Source organism: Epinephelus lanceolatus, chromosome 9 (genome assembly GCF_041903045.1).
Source record: "Epinephelus lanceolatus isolate andai-2023 chromosome 9, ASM4190304v1, whole genome shotgun sequence".
In the NCBI taxonomy this organism is placed as follows: domain Eukaryota; kingdom Metazoa; phylum Chordata; class Actinopteri; order Perciformes; family Serranidae; genus Epinephelus; species Epinephelus lanceolatus.
The window spans coordinates 35901160-35918071 of record NC_135742.1 but is presented as its reverse complement, the minus strand read 5'-3'; the positions used below and the strand labels follow the sequence as shown (position 1 = coordinate 35918071).

General features: G+C 39.4%; 1 protein-coding gene across 1 annotated transcript; it reads right to left on the bottom strand.

Moving 5' to 3' along the window:
• Positions 1–523: 523 nt before the first annotated feature.
• Positions 524–13458, bottom strand: dgcr8 (DGCR8 microprocessor complex subunit). The gene is made up of 13 exons (XM_033619481.2): positions 12633–13458; positions 9981–10143; positions 8673–8815; positions 7993–8332; positions 7690–7887; positions 5528–5629; positions 5130–5228; positions 4582–4664; positions 4256–4356; positions 3749–3855; positions 3013–3140; positions 2454–2567; positions 524–1933 (listed from the first exon to the last, which is right to left on the bottom strand). Exons 1-13 carry the CDS (start codon positions 13317–13319, stop codon positions 1850–1852), a joined length of 2349 nt encoding a protein of 782 aa, XP_033475372.1. The 5' UTR covers positions 13320–13458; the 3' UTR covers positions 524–1849.
• Positions 13459–16912: the final 3454 nt, after the last annotated feature.

Here is a 16912-nt window from a genome sequence, read left to right as displayed (position 1 = left end):
ACACAGCCCTTCTAGTCATTAGTCAAGACATTTTATTTGCATAACAAATATCACTTAAGTCATGGAGCTCAGGTTGCAATACATACTTCATTTTCTAGGCAGCAACATCTCAAACAATTCATCAGAACAACTCAACAGCAACACATGTAAAAGCAGTATTTTTCTTTTCTTCTCACTGACACACTTGGCGAGACAAACGCACAGAGAGGAAAGCACATTCTTAAAGCAATCTACAATATCACAACAGCCTTGTGTTTAAACTTGTGATGTGTCCTCGTATAAAACCACAGGCAGAATACTTGACAAAGAATGCACAGCAGTTTCTATTTTGTTCCAGCAAATAACGTGTCTATGTATCTGTGTCCTAGATGTTTCTACTGTACAATTTGCAGCAACATTAAGTATTCTATAAAATGCATAAGACTGTATGTAAGCTTTGGTATACACACTTTCATCAGCTTGTGTTGGACTAAATGACTTTTTTGTTCATGTCAGTGTACCAACAAAATTTTGCAAGGCTGCCTTTTGAGAAAATGTATTCTACTTGTGGTTAGAAAATATGATCGACTGTCACGATGATGGCAAACATACACAAACAAAATACACAATCCATTAAGACGAGTCTTAAAAATCTGCACATGCTGGAGGCATTTTTCCCTTAAGTATCTTTTGTTTTACAGGCTGTCTTCATTAAGATACTAATTGGCTAAACAATAAATGCTTTATCAAGTAAAAGGGGGGCTTGGTCTTTCCACTTCCTGTTGAAGGGTGTTTTAGGTCCAGCGTACTTTATTATACTCTGAGCCCTTCGTGAAATGGATGAACTAAGGCAACATGTAGCCAACGTGATTTCTTAAGGGCACCAAAATTGAAAAGCTAATGAAATGTACCAAATGGTTGGTTAGTGTGCATGGCATAAGTACTTTAATAAAACGCTCAAAGAGCTAAGAGCATGAAAGAAATGATCCTTTGCCCTAAACATAATACAGTACTGTGTGCTTGGGTTTGCTGCAGTGTTGGCATGGGGAGCAGGGCATCACTTTCTTGTAATGCCAAAGCAAAGGAAAAAAGAAAGAAAAAAAAAAAAAAAAGAAGGCAACAAGTCCCTCCCAATGCAAGTCACCCCAAACATCCCAAAAGCAGTTACTCCTGTACCGACAGCATGATCAGTCAACAAAAAAAAAATCTGACAGGACATGAGTGCATAACAATAGTTCTGAATAGTCATCACTTCACAACGCATGTTTTTTTTAATCGTGCAAACCAAGACAGCAACTGTCCATTCTGAGGAAAAAAACAAAACGGCACCCAAAATATCCAAAACACCGACCATTAAAATACCCAAAAAACAAGTAATTTTGTTTCCCAATTAAATGAATTGTATAAATACACAAGTATTAGTAGTCCCTTTCACATACTTTAAGCACAAACAAAACTAATAGTGCTGGTACTCTGTTGAATACGTCACTTCAAAACAAAACCAAGGTGTGTAGTGGTTTCTGCGGTCAAAGCATGCATTTTTATTTTGATGTGGTTCATATGTGATCAAGTCATGTTAACTTCTCTGTAGCCTGGGTGTGTTTTTTTTCTAGTGCCATAGCGAGGATTCATCTAGAGAGGTAGACGATATTTTCTCTACTGTCTGTTAGTGCATTTAGACCTACCTTTATATCTACCAGCTGAACCAATAAAACATGGGTGAAGGAAGCAAGCAGTTCTACCGGCCTGGTCAACGTGTAACTATATTGCCATTAGATCTATGTGATGCATAATTAAGTAATGGATGGTGGTGTGTGATGTCTGACAGTGATTGGGTTTCAGTGCCGTGGGTCATCAGTGATTTCGAGACTTAAACGTCAACAGTGCAGAGGGGTTCACTCCCTGGCTGGGCAGACTCCATTACGGTCATCTTGGGCTTCTTTCTAGTTTCCTCCTGTACAGGAATACAATAAAGTAAGCATAATATGAGGAGTACAGTCTGGGAATGGTCAAGATTTTAAATCCATTCTCAATTCTAAAATACACAAATCCTGGCAATAGCCATATAATTGTGTCCACCAGAGACTGGCAGCTACACTTCTAAAGATGTGTGTAAAAACGCTCCAGTCTTCTAAGCCTAAAACATCAAGTGCAGCTTCAATAGAGAAGAGCATCCCACAGTCACTACCTGAGACCCTGCAGATTTACTGTTTCCCCAAATTAAATTCTGGGTCTTTTTTGGATTAATTCTGGATCAAAACTACCACCTCGTCTTTCCTTCAATGAGCCCTCTGGTGACAAAATGCCTGATGCACAACAAGTACTTCTGTTCATGTTTGGAACCAATCACAAATGAAAATCTAAGGACTGAAGTACAAATCAGTGAGTGGAAGTTCAGATGAGGGTTTAGAAAACAGGATAAATGTTTAACACTGGTTAGAATGACACTTAAGTGACTGAATTCAAATTCTCACCCTCTGCGCGGCTAGTTTCCTCATTTCTTCTTGCAGCTTGTTCAAGATATGAAGGTTTGGCTTGTTCTTTTTGGCATACTGCTGAAGCTCGATCACACTCTTGTCAGAGCTCTCCTGCAAGAGATCAGTCGTTTTAAGAGTCATGGAAGTGTGCTTGCATAATGAAGAACTATCTCCATTACCAGTATATCACCATTCATTTTTTTATTGGTTGTTCTTGGAAGAGACATTACATGGCAATCAGTTGATAAGCCTGATAATTGTTGACTCAAAGCTGCATGTTGGTGTGGTGAGAGTTTAATACTGGAAGACGTTTAACTGCTTTTAAGGTTTGACTGTTGACCTTAATGTGTGCATTGGCATGTATTACATGCTGGAAAAGAAAGCTGACACAGTTCTCAGAACCAGATCTCTTATCCTCTTGAGATAAAATCAGATATTAAGTATTTACCGTAAATAAAGCTCAACATAAAACAGAAAGATTAAATTACAGCCAAACTCCCCCCCTCCCCCCAGTTTTCCATGAAGCATTACAGTAAATCTTTAAGAGGGTACTAACCTTCTTGACCATCTTATTGCTCTCTCTGCCGTACATGCGCAGCAGTGAGCCCCAGTTCTTGACGTGGGGATGAAGCATCTGCAAGATCTTCTGAGATGCTAGTTGTTTGCCCACCCTCTTGTTCTTGCCTGGTGGCAAATGTTGAAAGCATGTCACTGAAAGCTACATGTATTTTTACTTGTTTGTTAAAGACTCTGTGAAACAAAATGGACATGGTAATTAAAGGGATAGTGCAGATTTTTGGGGTTGTATGAGGCACTTACCCATAGTCTGTGTATTACCTACAGTAGATGGCAGTCTACATGCTCCCAGTTTATGAAGAAGGCATGAGTACTGCCATGGAAGCTGAACAATGTATTGCTGTGGGGCCAGCAACAAAATGTATTTTAGCCACCTAAAAAAAATGTAATGGAATAAAGGAGCCTGATGGCTTTTAAGAGAGCATAGATGGATATAACAGCTTCAATTCCCCATATAAAAGGGTTGTCGGTGGTAAAGCAGAACGGTGAAAGTATTCTAAATACTGCATACACCTAAATTGTACATTGCTTAGCTTCCATGGCAGTACTCCCGCCTTCTTCTCCAAACTGGGGACATGCTGACCAACATCCACTGACTATGATTAACCCCACTTCGAGACATCCGAGCACTCACTTTAAAAACCCAACTCTTCAGCTCTACTCATCGACTGGTTCAGTCTCAGCATGTGGATAGAGGAGGATAAGGGTCTACTTACACCAGCCACGCACAGTGTGCTTCCCACATGTCATCACATATTCACTCTTCTGGTTTTTCCCTGGGATCACCTCAAATTTAATGCTGGTGTCTCCCATTCCATGGTTTCTACAGGAAAGACGTAACAATAAAATTCAAATCTATCTGCAGCCTGGCACTTTGTTGACCTTGGCAACAGTGACAGAACAGGTCTTGAACATCAAGTAGCAACAGATCATGTAAAGGCTTGCACACCGGCAGCTTGTGTTCAATGCATTGAACTGTGTTCAGTTGTAATGCACTGCATCAGACTAAACTCTTCATCCATTATCTGTTACTGCTCATACTTTTCAGGGTTGCAATCTGGCACAAGAACATGCAAACGCCACAATCCTTGTACCCTCATGCTGCGAGTGGCACTGTGCCGCCCTCAACTTTTCATTAGATAAAATCTTGAAAAAAAAAGTCACACAACCAAAAATACTGATTAAAATGTACCTGATTGATGGCATTATGCATTACCTCTTACCTTTTAAGGCACTCATGAAGAATCTGATATGGCGAAAGTAGTCCTGCTTTGTTGGTCAGCTCATATACCCTCGAGTCTTCTATACTGATATGATTAAAATACTGTGGAGCAGAATACACACTGTGTTACCTCTGATTCAACAATATATTAGCCTTAAGAGGGAAACATGTTTTAACTTTGGCAACAGTTCTTGTTGTCATAATCCCCAAAGCCTGCCTGCCAATGCTGATACATAGGTGAACGTCAGCTTACTATATTCCACTTTGCTGAAAAAGATTCCAGCTAAGATCATAAATAAAAAGTAAAGAATGTGAGAAAAAAGGTACCTCCAGTTCATCGCCCTCAACAGGCTTCTCCTCCGAGGTCTGCTTCACAAAGTCAGGGATGAGGATTTCCAGTGTGGCTCGAGCTGAAGTTTACACCACATTACAGTGAGAGCAAAACTAGTAACATATCACAACATGCAAGTTTATCATTTAGTAATAATATAATATTGTAATCTTTATTTTGGTATGTGTCAGCTAATTCATTTTGTTGAAGAAAATTATAAGTCGCATATGTTCCATTCTAGTCAGTGTCATGTACCTCCAACATGATGTATAAAACACACTTTAATTATTTTAAACTAGGACCAAGCTGGCTCTTTACAAGAAGCCCTTTAACTGCTTAACATTTAAGACAAACTAACACTTGTAAAAAAAAAAAAGATTTACAATTATGGACATTTCAAAATTCCCCCATTAAGACCTCACTGCTTTCCTAATCTCTTTACCCACTGACAGTGGTACTCTGAGCTAATACAATGACTACTCAGTTGTTAAATACACCAACCAGTCTATGTCAATGCCAAGTACTGTAAATCAAAAAAAGTTACCAGCTTTATTCTTGGCAAGTTTTTTACTGCTTGCGGTTCCTGTACCGTAAGTTACTCCATCTATAATGACTGACGCTCCAAAGGGTTCACTTGGGTTCTCTGTGGGGCACAAAAATTCAGTTTGATTTGATATATTTTAACACAAAACAACAAACTTTAATGTATAAGCGGTAATAGCAATAGTTCTGTGTGCACTGTACACTGATTTCAAAATTAGTGTACTGGGCTGTGTAGACAGAATGAGTGAAGTAGATTTACACATCACAAGTCATACCAGAGACACCATGCCTATTCAGTTCGCTCTTAAATAAATAACAATTTACATCTGATGAGACAGAACTGACATAGAACTTTAAATACCTTGACTCCCTAAGAACACTTACAAAAAATGAACTTACCACATTCAAAAAAGTTGTAAACAGGTCGAACCTTTAGGACGCGTTGCATATATTCATGCAAGATGCAAACTTCAGACTTTCCGTTAGGGTTGATGACAAATTCTGTTACAACAGAAAATTAAAATGCATCAACTACAATACACTAGAAGCACAACTTTGACAATGATAGTATACTCACAAACAGCATAAACTGACATAAGGGCAAGTTTACTACAATTGATTTTGACTTCCACACTTTTTGCAAAAAGATCTGAAGCTGACAGTTGGCAAGTTCCTTTTTACTACACCACAGAAAAGTCAAGACAAAAGGAGATCATCCACAGCTGGCTTAAAGGAATAAAAATGACACTGCCCATGTTCATCACAAAGCAAACGTGTCTTCCAAATGCAAATGTAGAATGGCTTTTGTGGGGTTTCCAATAGCTTTTCAGATGACAGTGGGGTTCTATGGCACAGAGTATAGAGTGATATCAGGATACACTAGAGTTGGGTTATTGATAAGATTTTACTGATAACAATGCCATCATTGATTCTGCTTATCAGTCCAATTCTTTATGGATTCACTTACTGATTCCTGATTAATTTAATTAATTTCTGGGGGAGAAAGTAGGCCTACACAGGTATCAGCATCAATGCAATGGTTTTATTATGTGTCTGAACATAGTGTCGATCGCATGAGGTAATACATGTACTGCATTCATTTTCAAAATATGCTAAGCCTGCCTGCACGGCGCTAATGTTATGACATGATATTAACCCTCAGTAATGGACATGCTGCTCGATTAGGAAGCACTCCGGTGGCACTCGTGTGTAGATATGCAAATGTATGACATCCCTGGAATTTAAGCTCATCTTGCATAGAAAGATGTTTTAGTATATTGATGGTGTTTCCGCACTTTAAAAATGGACATTTTATAGACACTAAAAGCAGCAATGTTGTCATCGATCTTTGAAGTCATACTTTGGACCGTTCGTTCCTCTCCATGACTCTTGCTGTAAGTTTCTAGCAGTGTACACACGACTTTGAAGTCATTGTTTTGCAATTACCCAACTGTCAGAGTAACATGTCGACGTGAATAGAAGGAATTGATAAGCTTGCAGTTTGCGATTCCCATCCCTGGGCTACCCAGACAATATCTATGAGGATAAATGGTTGTTTTTAAAGGTTTCATTGGTTACCGACGATTAAAAAAGTAACACAAGCCGTTCTAAAAAAGCATGACTTGTATGACATTTATTAAGTATAGGGTTGGGAGTCGTTAGGATTTTAATGATTCCGATTCCTTCTTAACAGTCCGATTCCCCTTACCGATTCCTACATTATATTCATTACACTTGCTATACTTAAACAAGTATATAATAAACACAAATGCAATCATACAAATACAAAAACTTTATTCTAACTGTTGCACAGTACAATTAGATGAAAATACACATTTGTGTGTGGTGTGTATTTCAGATTTAGAGCCTGTATCATCTCCCTGAGAATATTTAACAACAAAAAGTGATTCTCTGATTTCTACAGTAACACTATTACCTCAAATTAACCACAGCAATGTAATAAAAAATACCTATATGCATTCATGCTTGGGCTCTGTTATTTACGTGACAACACCTGAACATAACACACACAGACACACATTGGCTGTTTGTTTCTACCGCTCCCCTCGCTGGAAGTCTCGGACCTCCAGCCGCCCGCCTCTGCCTTGATTAAACGCTGAAAATTAAATAAAAGAGGGAGACAGGTTTTTCCTATTTTATCTTATTTTGTTATATTTCTCCCTCTCCCCTTGCTGGAAGCCTCGGACCTCCCGCCGCCCGCTCCTGTCTCAAACACGGAGGTCTCCCTCTCCACTGAGCACCCACGGCACACGCCCGGCCTGTTAAATAGCCTGTAACCATAACAACTGTGTGACACAAACTCAGTGCTTTAGTCACTGAATAATGTCGGGCTCGGTCGGGTTTGGAAAGAAATATGTGGCCCGTGCCGCACTCTAATGGAAATGCATGTTTTTTTTTTTACAATCTAGGAACCGTTTGCAGGAACCGTTACTCCAAATGTGATGGAACCGCTTCCGGAACTGGAACTTTGGACCTGGTTCCAAAAAAGAACTGGATCCGGATCCCAACCCAAATTAAGTATGAATCTATATAACTGTTACCTTTCTTAGTTGGTGCATCTTGGACTGAAAGTGTGATGAGTTTCTGGTTGGCAGGCAGGATGGGTCGCTCTGACTCCGCCTGCTTCCTCTTCATGTCTCTGTTAAACTGTCTTCTTTCAGCCCAGGTACGAAACTTCTTTACTGTGACTTGTTCAAAGTCAAAGCATTTTTCAAGGTACAAGCGAAAGTCTTCAAGTTCTGTGATGAGATTTTATTAGGTTAGATCATTAAATGAAAAACAGCTTGACGAGTTCTTAGAGCAGCAAAAACAATCACTGGAAACGAACAATGCAAAGCTCTTACCTATGGACTCGTCCTTGCACACCTCCACCTTGGCCTTGACTTGTCCTAAGGCTCCTTGGGCAGTGTCACAGGGTTGGGACTCTTTACCCTGCAGACTGTCATTGGTGGTACCCTCTCCACCTGGGCCACCGTCAGTCATACTGGGGGTAGGGACGCCGTCTTGCTCCTCAGCTGTAGCATCTGACCTGCCTGCTTGCTCTTCATCATTGGCCTCAACACCAGGCTTGACAGGAGACTTCTCTGCATTAGATGTCACCTCCCCATTCAGCTCCTTTTCCTCCTGTTCCTTCATTTTCTTGTAATGTAGGCAAGGGATGCTGCTGGTAGGAGGGTCATGTTTCTGTACCAACAAAGAAGTGTTGTAACAAGTTGGCTCAAGTTCAACGCCATGGCTAGCTTTACCCTGACTTTTAAGAATTAGGCTGGAATACGGCCTTAAAAAAATTGTTCTAAACTGCTGTTTTTGAATTAAGAAATGCTCATATTTTGGAATGCAATAAAGCTATCAGTGGCAGATTAATATTGCGAGGCTGTTGCTTAACACTGAGCAGCACTACAAACTGAATATGTAACTAATAATTGTGTTTAGAGAACTGACACAAAAGGTGGTGCACTCAACTAATGAGAAGATCAAAACCCCTGTCAAGTTAATTAGATATAACACTTTTGTTGCATCTTACCCTAATACTGCCTGTCCCAAGGAAGTAGGGTCTGGACCAGGTAACCACCCTGGTTTCCCTGTGCAGGTAGACTGGAATGCCTGAGTTATGGAATGTCATGATCCATCCATCAGGTAGAGGCTCGGTGGGAGGACGCCCACGACCTGGGAAAATGTAAAGGTAGGCAGTTAACACTACACTCTTACTTTATGAGGTGAACTCCTCTATTAATTATTATAAAACTTTCATGTGTTGCTACCATAGAAATGACTAGAAAGGACATTGAACTGTTTGCTGTGGTTATTTGACCACATTAACAGAAAATGGCAATTGCTGTGAGTTGTTATGGTGACAACACAAGTCACGGGGGCCATGAAGTGAGTCACACTCACTTGTTTGAGATTTCCGTTTCGGCTTACTGTTGTTTAGTTAGGTTTTCAAATAAGCAATCTGTTACTTTTAAAATATTACCCTATTTACCCGTTTAGCGAGACCAAGGAAATAAACAGCGTCGGACCAACATCAGTCTTTCAGTGAAAAAGAGAAACTTGGGACTGGTGTATGGTTGTATGTTTTTGTTAAATAAGGAAAACAGAGTATTTCCTTTCCTATTGTGAGTTTGTTTATTCATAAAATATGTATTAAGGTTGTGAAGTCCTTGCTATAGTAGTAGTATAGCAGGGTAGTGCTATAATGTAAATTCAGCAACCCTCAATTCCTCTCTAGCATCAAGGCAACGGAGATGGTGCACAAGAGACACCGTTTCATGCTTTATCCTACTCCATTGCTCATTTGGTTGTTACTGCAAAACCTCACCTCAGGGAGCTCTGTCCAGCAGAGGCTGAGATCCAACTGCTGGACCAATAACAAGAAAAACAAATGTGCTTATTTAGATTAAAAAAAATGTCAGACAACATCACATAATGTGTGTTTTTAATCTGGTGGAAGAAATTTTCTTTCAAAGTTGAAACAACAAAGATATGATGGGTTAAAGTGTGACTTGCAGTGCCCGCCTCATTGACTCCAATAGAACTGACACCCAAGTCTGGCTCCTTGAATGCTGTCACTGTTGTCATGACCATTCATTCTATTATTTTTTCCCTGGCTAAACCCTGTAATGTAATCTATATCAGCAATGCACACTATTGTGAAACATAAAGCTAAAAACTAGTAACACAATACTATCCTATATTTGGTATTAATTCACTTTGTGACAAATAGCATATACTGGTTGGAAGATCATATCACATTGTGCCCCATACTCCTGAAACCTCAATCCACAATTCCTTGTTAGTACCCAACCCTAAAACCGACAGATCCACCACTCACTCTTCAGGACTGTCTTAATTTTGGTCATCATGGGCTGAACACCTCCTTCACCATCTGACTGATGATCACTGTCCCCGCCATACTTGTCCTCTGTCACACGCATCTTTTTTGGGACCGGCATGCCCTCCTCCAGCAGAGCATCGACATCATTGTCAAACTCCTCCTGGAAGAGTCAAAGGTTAGGGCCAGGAGAGAGGGATGGGTCACCAGTGTAGGGGAGTTTCTTCTGAGCAGAAATTTTAACTGATGTGGTGCTGTAAAGTGAACAATCGGTGGAGAAAAAGACCAAACCAACAGCAAAAAAAAAAACCAAACAAAACCAAAAAAAAACATCAGTGCCACTTTGGGCATAACAGTAAACTACTTCTGGATTTAGAATGAGACAATATCAAACCTATATCAACTTCTACAAATGACACATTTTTAGCAGCCTTGACTCGCTCTTTTTATTATTATTGATTACTTTTGCATCAAAGGAAACCCAACATTTAATGGAAGAAATTGAAAATGGCACTAACCTCTTCCAGCATTTCACTTTGCATTTTCAGTAATAAAACAACAACAACAACAGCAACAAACATTTATCTAAGTTTCTGCTGCTTCATTTATCCGGTTTTAACCAGTCACAGCCCACTGATAAGGAAATGGTCTGAGGTGGTGCAATATTAAATCAAGAAATCATTACAACACTATTTTTCCCAATTCTGGCAATACTTTATACTACATATTCCCTAAATATTTTCCCCCTATAGCTTATAACATAACTATAAATGTACAGCCCAACCTATATTTAGTGCAACACTGGCATTGCAAAGAAGAACTGGCTAAATGTCCTATTACTAGCTTTTAATATTGTATTGTGTACTCAGTCAGTTAAACAGCAAAGCCTTCTTTGCATAAGATACAAGGTTTATGGAAATGTGGTCTCAATTTGGAAAACCACTGACAATCCTAACAAACCCATCCCCAAAATACAAATGCCTGGACAATTCATCCCAAAAATCTAGATTGTTTTGGTGTGAGCTGTCGAGTGTTGGAGATAGTGGCCGTAAAGATGTCTGCCTTCTCTCAAATATAACTAAACTAGATGGCACTCAGTTAGTGGTGCTCAAAGCACCACAATAATCAATTTGAAAAACACAACAGCAATGCCTTTTTCCAGAAATCATGACCTGGTTGCTAAAGATAATTTCACAGACCGTGTTGTGAGCAATTGTCATGTAGGAACTGTTGTCTGTCAACCAAATCACCACGCACAAGGAAGCGTGCATCTACTAATCAGGGTTCCTACGCAAGTATGAAAAGTATGGAAATAAATTTGATCAATTTTCAGGTATTAAAAAGTATGGAAAATCAAAAATAAAGTATGGAAAAATATGTATGTTTCCACACTATTACCAGTGTTCTAAAATACTGTTTTCTAAAATAGAAAATTAGGTATTTCCAAAAATAATTGAATCAATCCGGATCGTGTTTTATGCCGGGGCAAGCACAGTTTGTGTGAGAGCCAACGTCTCAGAAAACATACCGCCCCTTTTACCCGGTTGACAAGTGGTATGTGCAGTCCGCTGCCCCATGACCGTCCTCCAGCCCCCCAGGTATCAAGTTTCACTCCAATACTGCACCTTCGACAAGACGACGAGTTTCACGTGGTTCACAATGTGTAGATGCAAGTTTTTGGATGGATGGCTTGACAATACTGTATATAAATACTGGTTGGCCAAGGTTTCCCAATTCACACAGAGCTAGATGCAAGCTTTGTGTGAAATCGTTTGACATTGCCAACATGGGGGAGAAGGCGATTCTGAGCCACATGAAAGGAAAAAACACCGACGTCTCGTTACTGCGTTGCTTGCACCCAGAGTCCCAACCTTTTTGCCACAGCTCAGACATTGAACTTACCTGAGTTTTTATTTGCATCCCATTATGGTACTTGGCTACAATCGCCTATTAAGAATAATTAAATATGATGGGAAATATTATACACTGATATATTTACTCAGATGTCGCATATTCTCTGAAACAAACAAACAAACAAAAAAGTCTGAGAAGTCTGGAAATTAAGGTATGGAAAAGTATGGAATTTTGAAATTCCAAATGTGTAGGAACCCTGACTAATGGACAGGAGGCTAATGCTCATGACAGGTGTAAACATAAATGGCACCCTCTTTGGATGAGCTTTAAAATATGAATTTTTGATTTGTGGGTGAACTGTCCCTCAAATGGGCTGTATTCCTGCTACAATCTGCACTGTGCTCCATTAGTGAGAAGACATGATCCAGGAGGTCTATAATTATCTTTGTTTTGATGTCCTGTCCTTAATCTAAAACATTGAGTAAACAGCAAAATAATGCTGTCCCAGGTGCATTTGTGTATAGGTGCATGGATATGTGTGGCCTACTCCATGTTGTATTGCAGCAAATGTTGAACCAAGTTCAGCTTTTTTTTTCCCCACTGGACAACATTGTTGTTTTTGTTGCTGAAATGACAGAGGCTGTGTTTAATGTCACAGTTTTAATAATGTCCTCTCTTGCATGGACTGAACTGTATGGGCTGTATTAGAGCTACATTAATTCTGCTTGACAGTAAAGGTCAAAATGGGTGTGTAGCTGATAATGACAAGGGTTACTGCAGACATAGGAACAGACGTACCTCATAGGAGAAAGCCACGGCCTCCTCATCTGCTTGCTCCTGCTGAACTATGACCTCAGACTTAAAGCCACCATGCTCTGCATCGTCATGGTCCAGGAAGTTCTCGTAGAAGTCATCCAACTCATCCAGCACAGCGAACTCTACCTTGTTTTCCAGGTCTGCCTCAGCCTCCTCTGATCTTCTGCCTGCTATGTTTCCTGCTCCAGAGCAACCCTCAGCCGCTTCCTGCTCACTTGTCAAATCATGCAACTCACCATTGAGGCTATCTAAGCCGTCTTCACTTACTCTCTCCTGCCCTTCACCTGTGTACAAAACCTTCCTATCTTTGCTATTGCTGCTTTCAGTAAAGCTAACACTGATCTTAACATCTCTGAGAAGCTTGAGGTCTGGTAGAAACGCGGTGACCGGGGGAGCGTGGCGGGCTGTTCTGGGACACGGTGGGTTGGGATTGGCCTCATCTGAGAGGTGGCTATAGAAGGTTATTGAGCCCTTGCTGAGGGGCAGCTGTGGCTTGGCTTCCCCGTCCCCTGGGGTGTATGTGTATCCATCACCACCAGAGCTAACGTCCATTACCTCTGCGTCACTGGACGTTTGCAGGGGAGGTGGTGGAGGTGCTCTGCCCTCATCTTGGCCAAAATCATCAGGTGGCTCCAAGGGGAGAGGGGGTAGCACATCATCTATCTCCATTTCCTATGTAACAAACTTCAACTTACACAGACTAATAATTTATTCTAAAATCTGACCTGTTGAGACTCTCCTCTTATCTAAACCCAGAATGCATGCAGAAGCACATCCCTGTATAGACCACGTACCAGAGGTGAAAATGCTAAGCTGACTACATTGTTCTTTTCATTAATGTAGACAGCTTTCAGAATCACTGTCTCAATTATTGGAAATCACAATGCATTCAGCTTAATATGGGATCTAGGCACTGATCATCCTCCACTGGTATCTTCTGGGAGCTGGAAGAAAAGGAGCAATGAGAGTGACGTTAGATGTTAGTGCAAACTTTACGACTAACAGCGTAATATTTAACGTAACCTTACAAGCGTTACTACGAACAGTATATCATGTTGGCTGCTGAAAATTAACTTCGACGTAACATGCGGGTCAGTTTGTTTGGGAATAAGTTTGTCCAAATTCTAATATCAAGCAAATTACTGGTGAAATAAAATGGGGGGAGAGCCTCGCTTTAGCGCATCTGTTCAGTCTACAGCTGCACAGCGGGCCCTTGGTAACGTTATCATCAATGCTAATATGCTAGCGAGAAACCATAAAGCTGTACAAATCTCTGCGGCTGCAGGACTGGTAGGCTAGACCGACAACGGTTTATTACAGAAATACTCACCGATATATAATTTACGCGACTGTCTCCTATTGAGCACCTGACTACCTTTCTAAATTATTTTATTCTCGACGCGCCACCATACTGCCTCAACTGCAGCCCCGCCATCTTGAAGAAAACCACAGCGGCAAAAGCAATTCAGGCTCCACCTCCCAGTACCGGCTTTTTGATAACTGATAGATAAGCGGACCAATCACAACATCCCTCTATAATCGCTAACTGGTATGATTCAGCCAATCAGCATTGGCGTTACTCATTTTGGGCGATGGGCAACATGTTAACATGAATGTGAATGAATTGCCTCTATAAATGAAACTGTTAAAGGTTGACTATTCATTTTCTTTTGGAATTTTGATTTTATTTTTAAATATGTGTCAGAGTATGGAGAGAGCTTTGTGTCAATATTATTTGTTTGAGGAGATTGACAATCCTTGTGTAATCTGTAAATATAAAACAATTTCAACAACCACAAAAAAGATTTGTAAACTCACAAAAATATTTGGCAAATTTAAAACACATCTGCAAACACACAAATTCCACAAAAAAGAAAAAAAACTCTGTGTGTAAAATGCAAATCTGCAAGCTTAGAATTGAGATTCACAAATAAAAACTGGATACCCAAACATCTGTTTGAAATTTGTGAATGTTAGGAAGGTATTCACAAATGCCTTTTTATTTATTTGTAAACACATTTAATATATGTACAGATGTTTTATTATTTGTGGAATCTATTTGTGTATTTGCACAGATCAATTTTATATTTGCAAAATACCTTTGGGAGTACAAATCTCTCTTTGCATTTGCAAAAGGTGTTTTACGATTAAAGATCACACATTTATGCACAGCTTGTCGATATGTTAACACAAATAATATTGAGACAAATTTATCTCCACACAGAAACACAGTTCTGCATCACACAAGAATGTTAACTGCAATGCATAAAAGACAAAATCTGCGAATGTCTCGATCTGAAATGGGTGTTTTACGTTTGTTTATTCTTAGTGCTAAAAAAATACACTCAAGAACACACTTTCTTTATCAGGTGTGTCTATGCAAGATTCACTTACCTATGTGTAGATGCTGCTTTGACACCAAAATAAGAATGTTGTTGGTCAATGCTGTGTGAGAAAACTAGTTATTTGAGAGCTACTAGTCAGAAATGTTCTTTTTAATGATCTTATCTGACATGTCAATGTAATAAAGCCACACTGACAATATGTCTACAAACATTCTCTGCGCATATAGTCAGGCTGTTTATGAACACTGTGTTTTCATGATTTTCTTTTGCACTGCCAACACCAGTGCCCCAGATTACAGATTTAAGAGTGTCACAAAAATGAATTAAATATACCCATGTAGCATCTAATTAAGTCTTGAGGGGCAGACTACATGAGGATCATATGAATCACAATATCATAATTTGCCAGTTGGGGTCACTATTCACCAACAGTAACAGATCAGTGAAAATGCACAGCACGTTCAGTTAAATTTATTTCCTTCCACTAAAATACAGGAGGAGTGGAAATGGTTTCATAAGTGATATAATCTATTTATGTAAAGTTAGGGTAGCTCGTGGGGAGATTTCAAACACACACAACAACTATGTTGCATCTCAAATTAACATTGCTCTAATTCAACATAAGAGCAGCAAACTTTCATCTTTTCTTAAATTTAAATGAGTGATGTTGGCCACATATATTTTATACTGTTTATTTAAGCAGCACATGTCTTTATCACAGCATATTTTGACTTTTTATAGCAGGAAAAACTCAGCCTTTACTAATAACAATAATGAAGCCCCTAAAATCAGAGAAGCTAAATAGAATTCAGCCGTAATTAATCTATTATTTGAACCTGTACATTTCCTATAAAAATACCATATAAGAAAAAGGCTTGATAGATTTTTTTTAAAGAATTGGGTCTGTTGTGCACTGCATGGAACAGCCACATGGTTATAGGAAAACTCCAAATACTGAGAGTAGACCAAAGGACACATAAAAATATTCAAGTTATAGCAAGTGAGGGTTCTTCTGCTTTTTATGGGCACCTGAAGAGTTGACATTAAATGAGGGGGCCTTTGGTTAAGTGCGACCTCACTGAAATACCCCTCTCCACACAAGATAGTGGAAATATGCCTCTTTAAATCTCTTTGAGTTCAGTAACTATAGAGTGCTACTATGAATTGATAATAAGTATTAAATATTTGCACAAAGCCCTCTCCAGTTTGAGTTTCTGAGCCACTTAACAACTTTCTAAAGGCTAGTAAACGTGAATATGTTTCCTGTTGAATTAGCGCCAACACCTGTATGAGTAACGTGTGTGGGTAAGGAACACAAGAAGCAGAAGTAAAAACACACATGGTATAAAAGAAAGAACCAGATATCTTTCGGGTATAGGTTAAAATGCAGAAATCAACCCAACAGGTGCACATACACATTTAGTTACTTAAAAAAAGGGTTCCTCACAGTGTGTTTGTGTAACAATCATGATTTGGTGAGCCAAATGTGAGTGTTTGGATAAACTGTTTTATTGTAGAGCAGCTGTAAAATGCATTATTCTACCATGGGAGTGGTTAGAGATCCAGTGCCTGAAACGGTTTGCATTCAGCATCGGTTGTTACCAACACTGAGGCTACTGTTGTGCAGGGTTGGGGCATAACTAATGAAATTACCCATAACAGGGTTACAGTAGTTGGTAACTCTAATTTGTGATAATTACTGTAAAGTCTAATCAGATTACACATTATATAGAAAAATACCAGAGACCCAATGATTCTATATTGTGTTAAACAGAAAATAATTTCAGATCGCAGTCTGGAAATTGTGCATAAACTCCATGTTGAGTACTTCAAGGATACATGAGATTGCATTGAAATAATCCTGAGCACTACAGTACTGATTGTATTTCAAAGCAGGTTACTCGCAATCTGTAATGT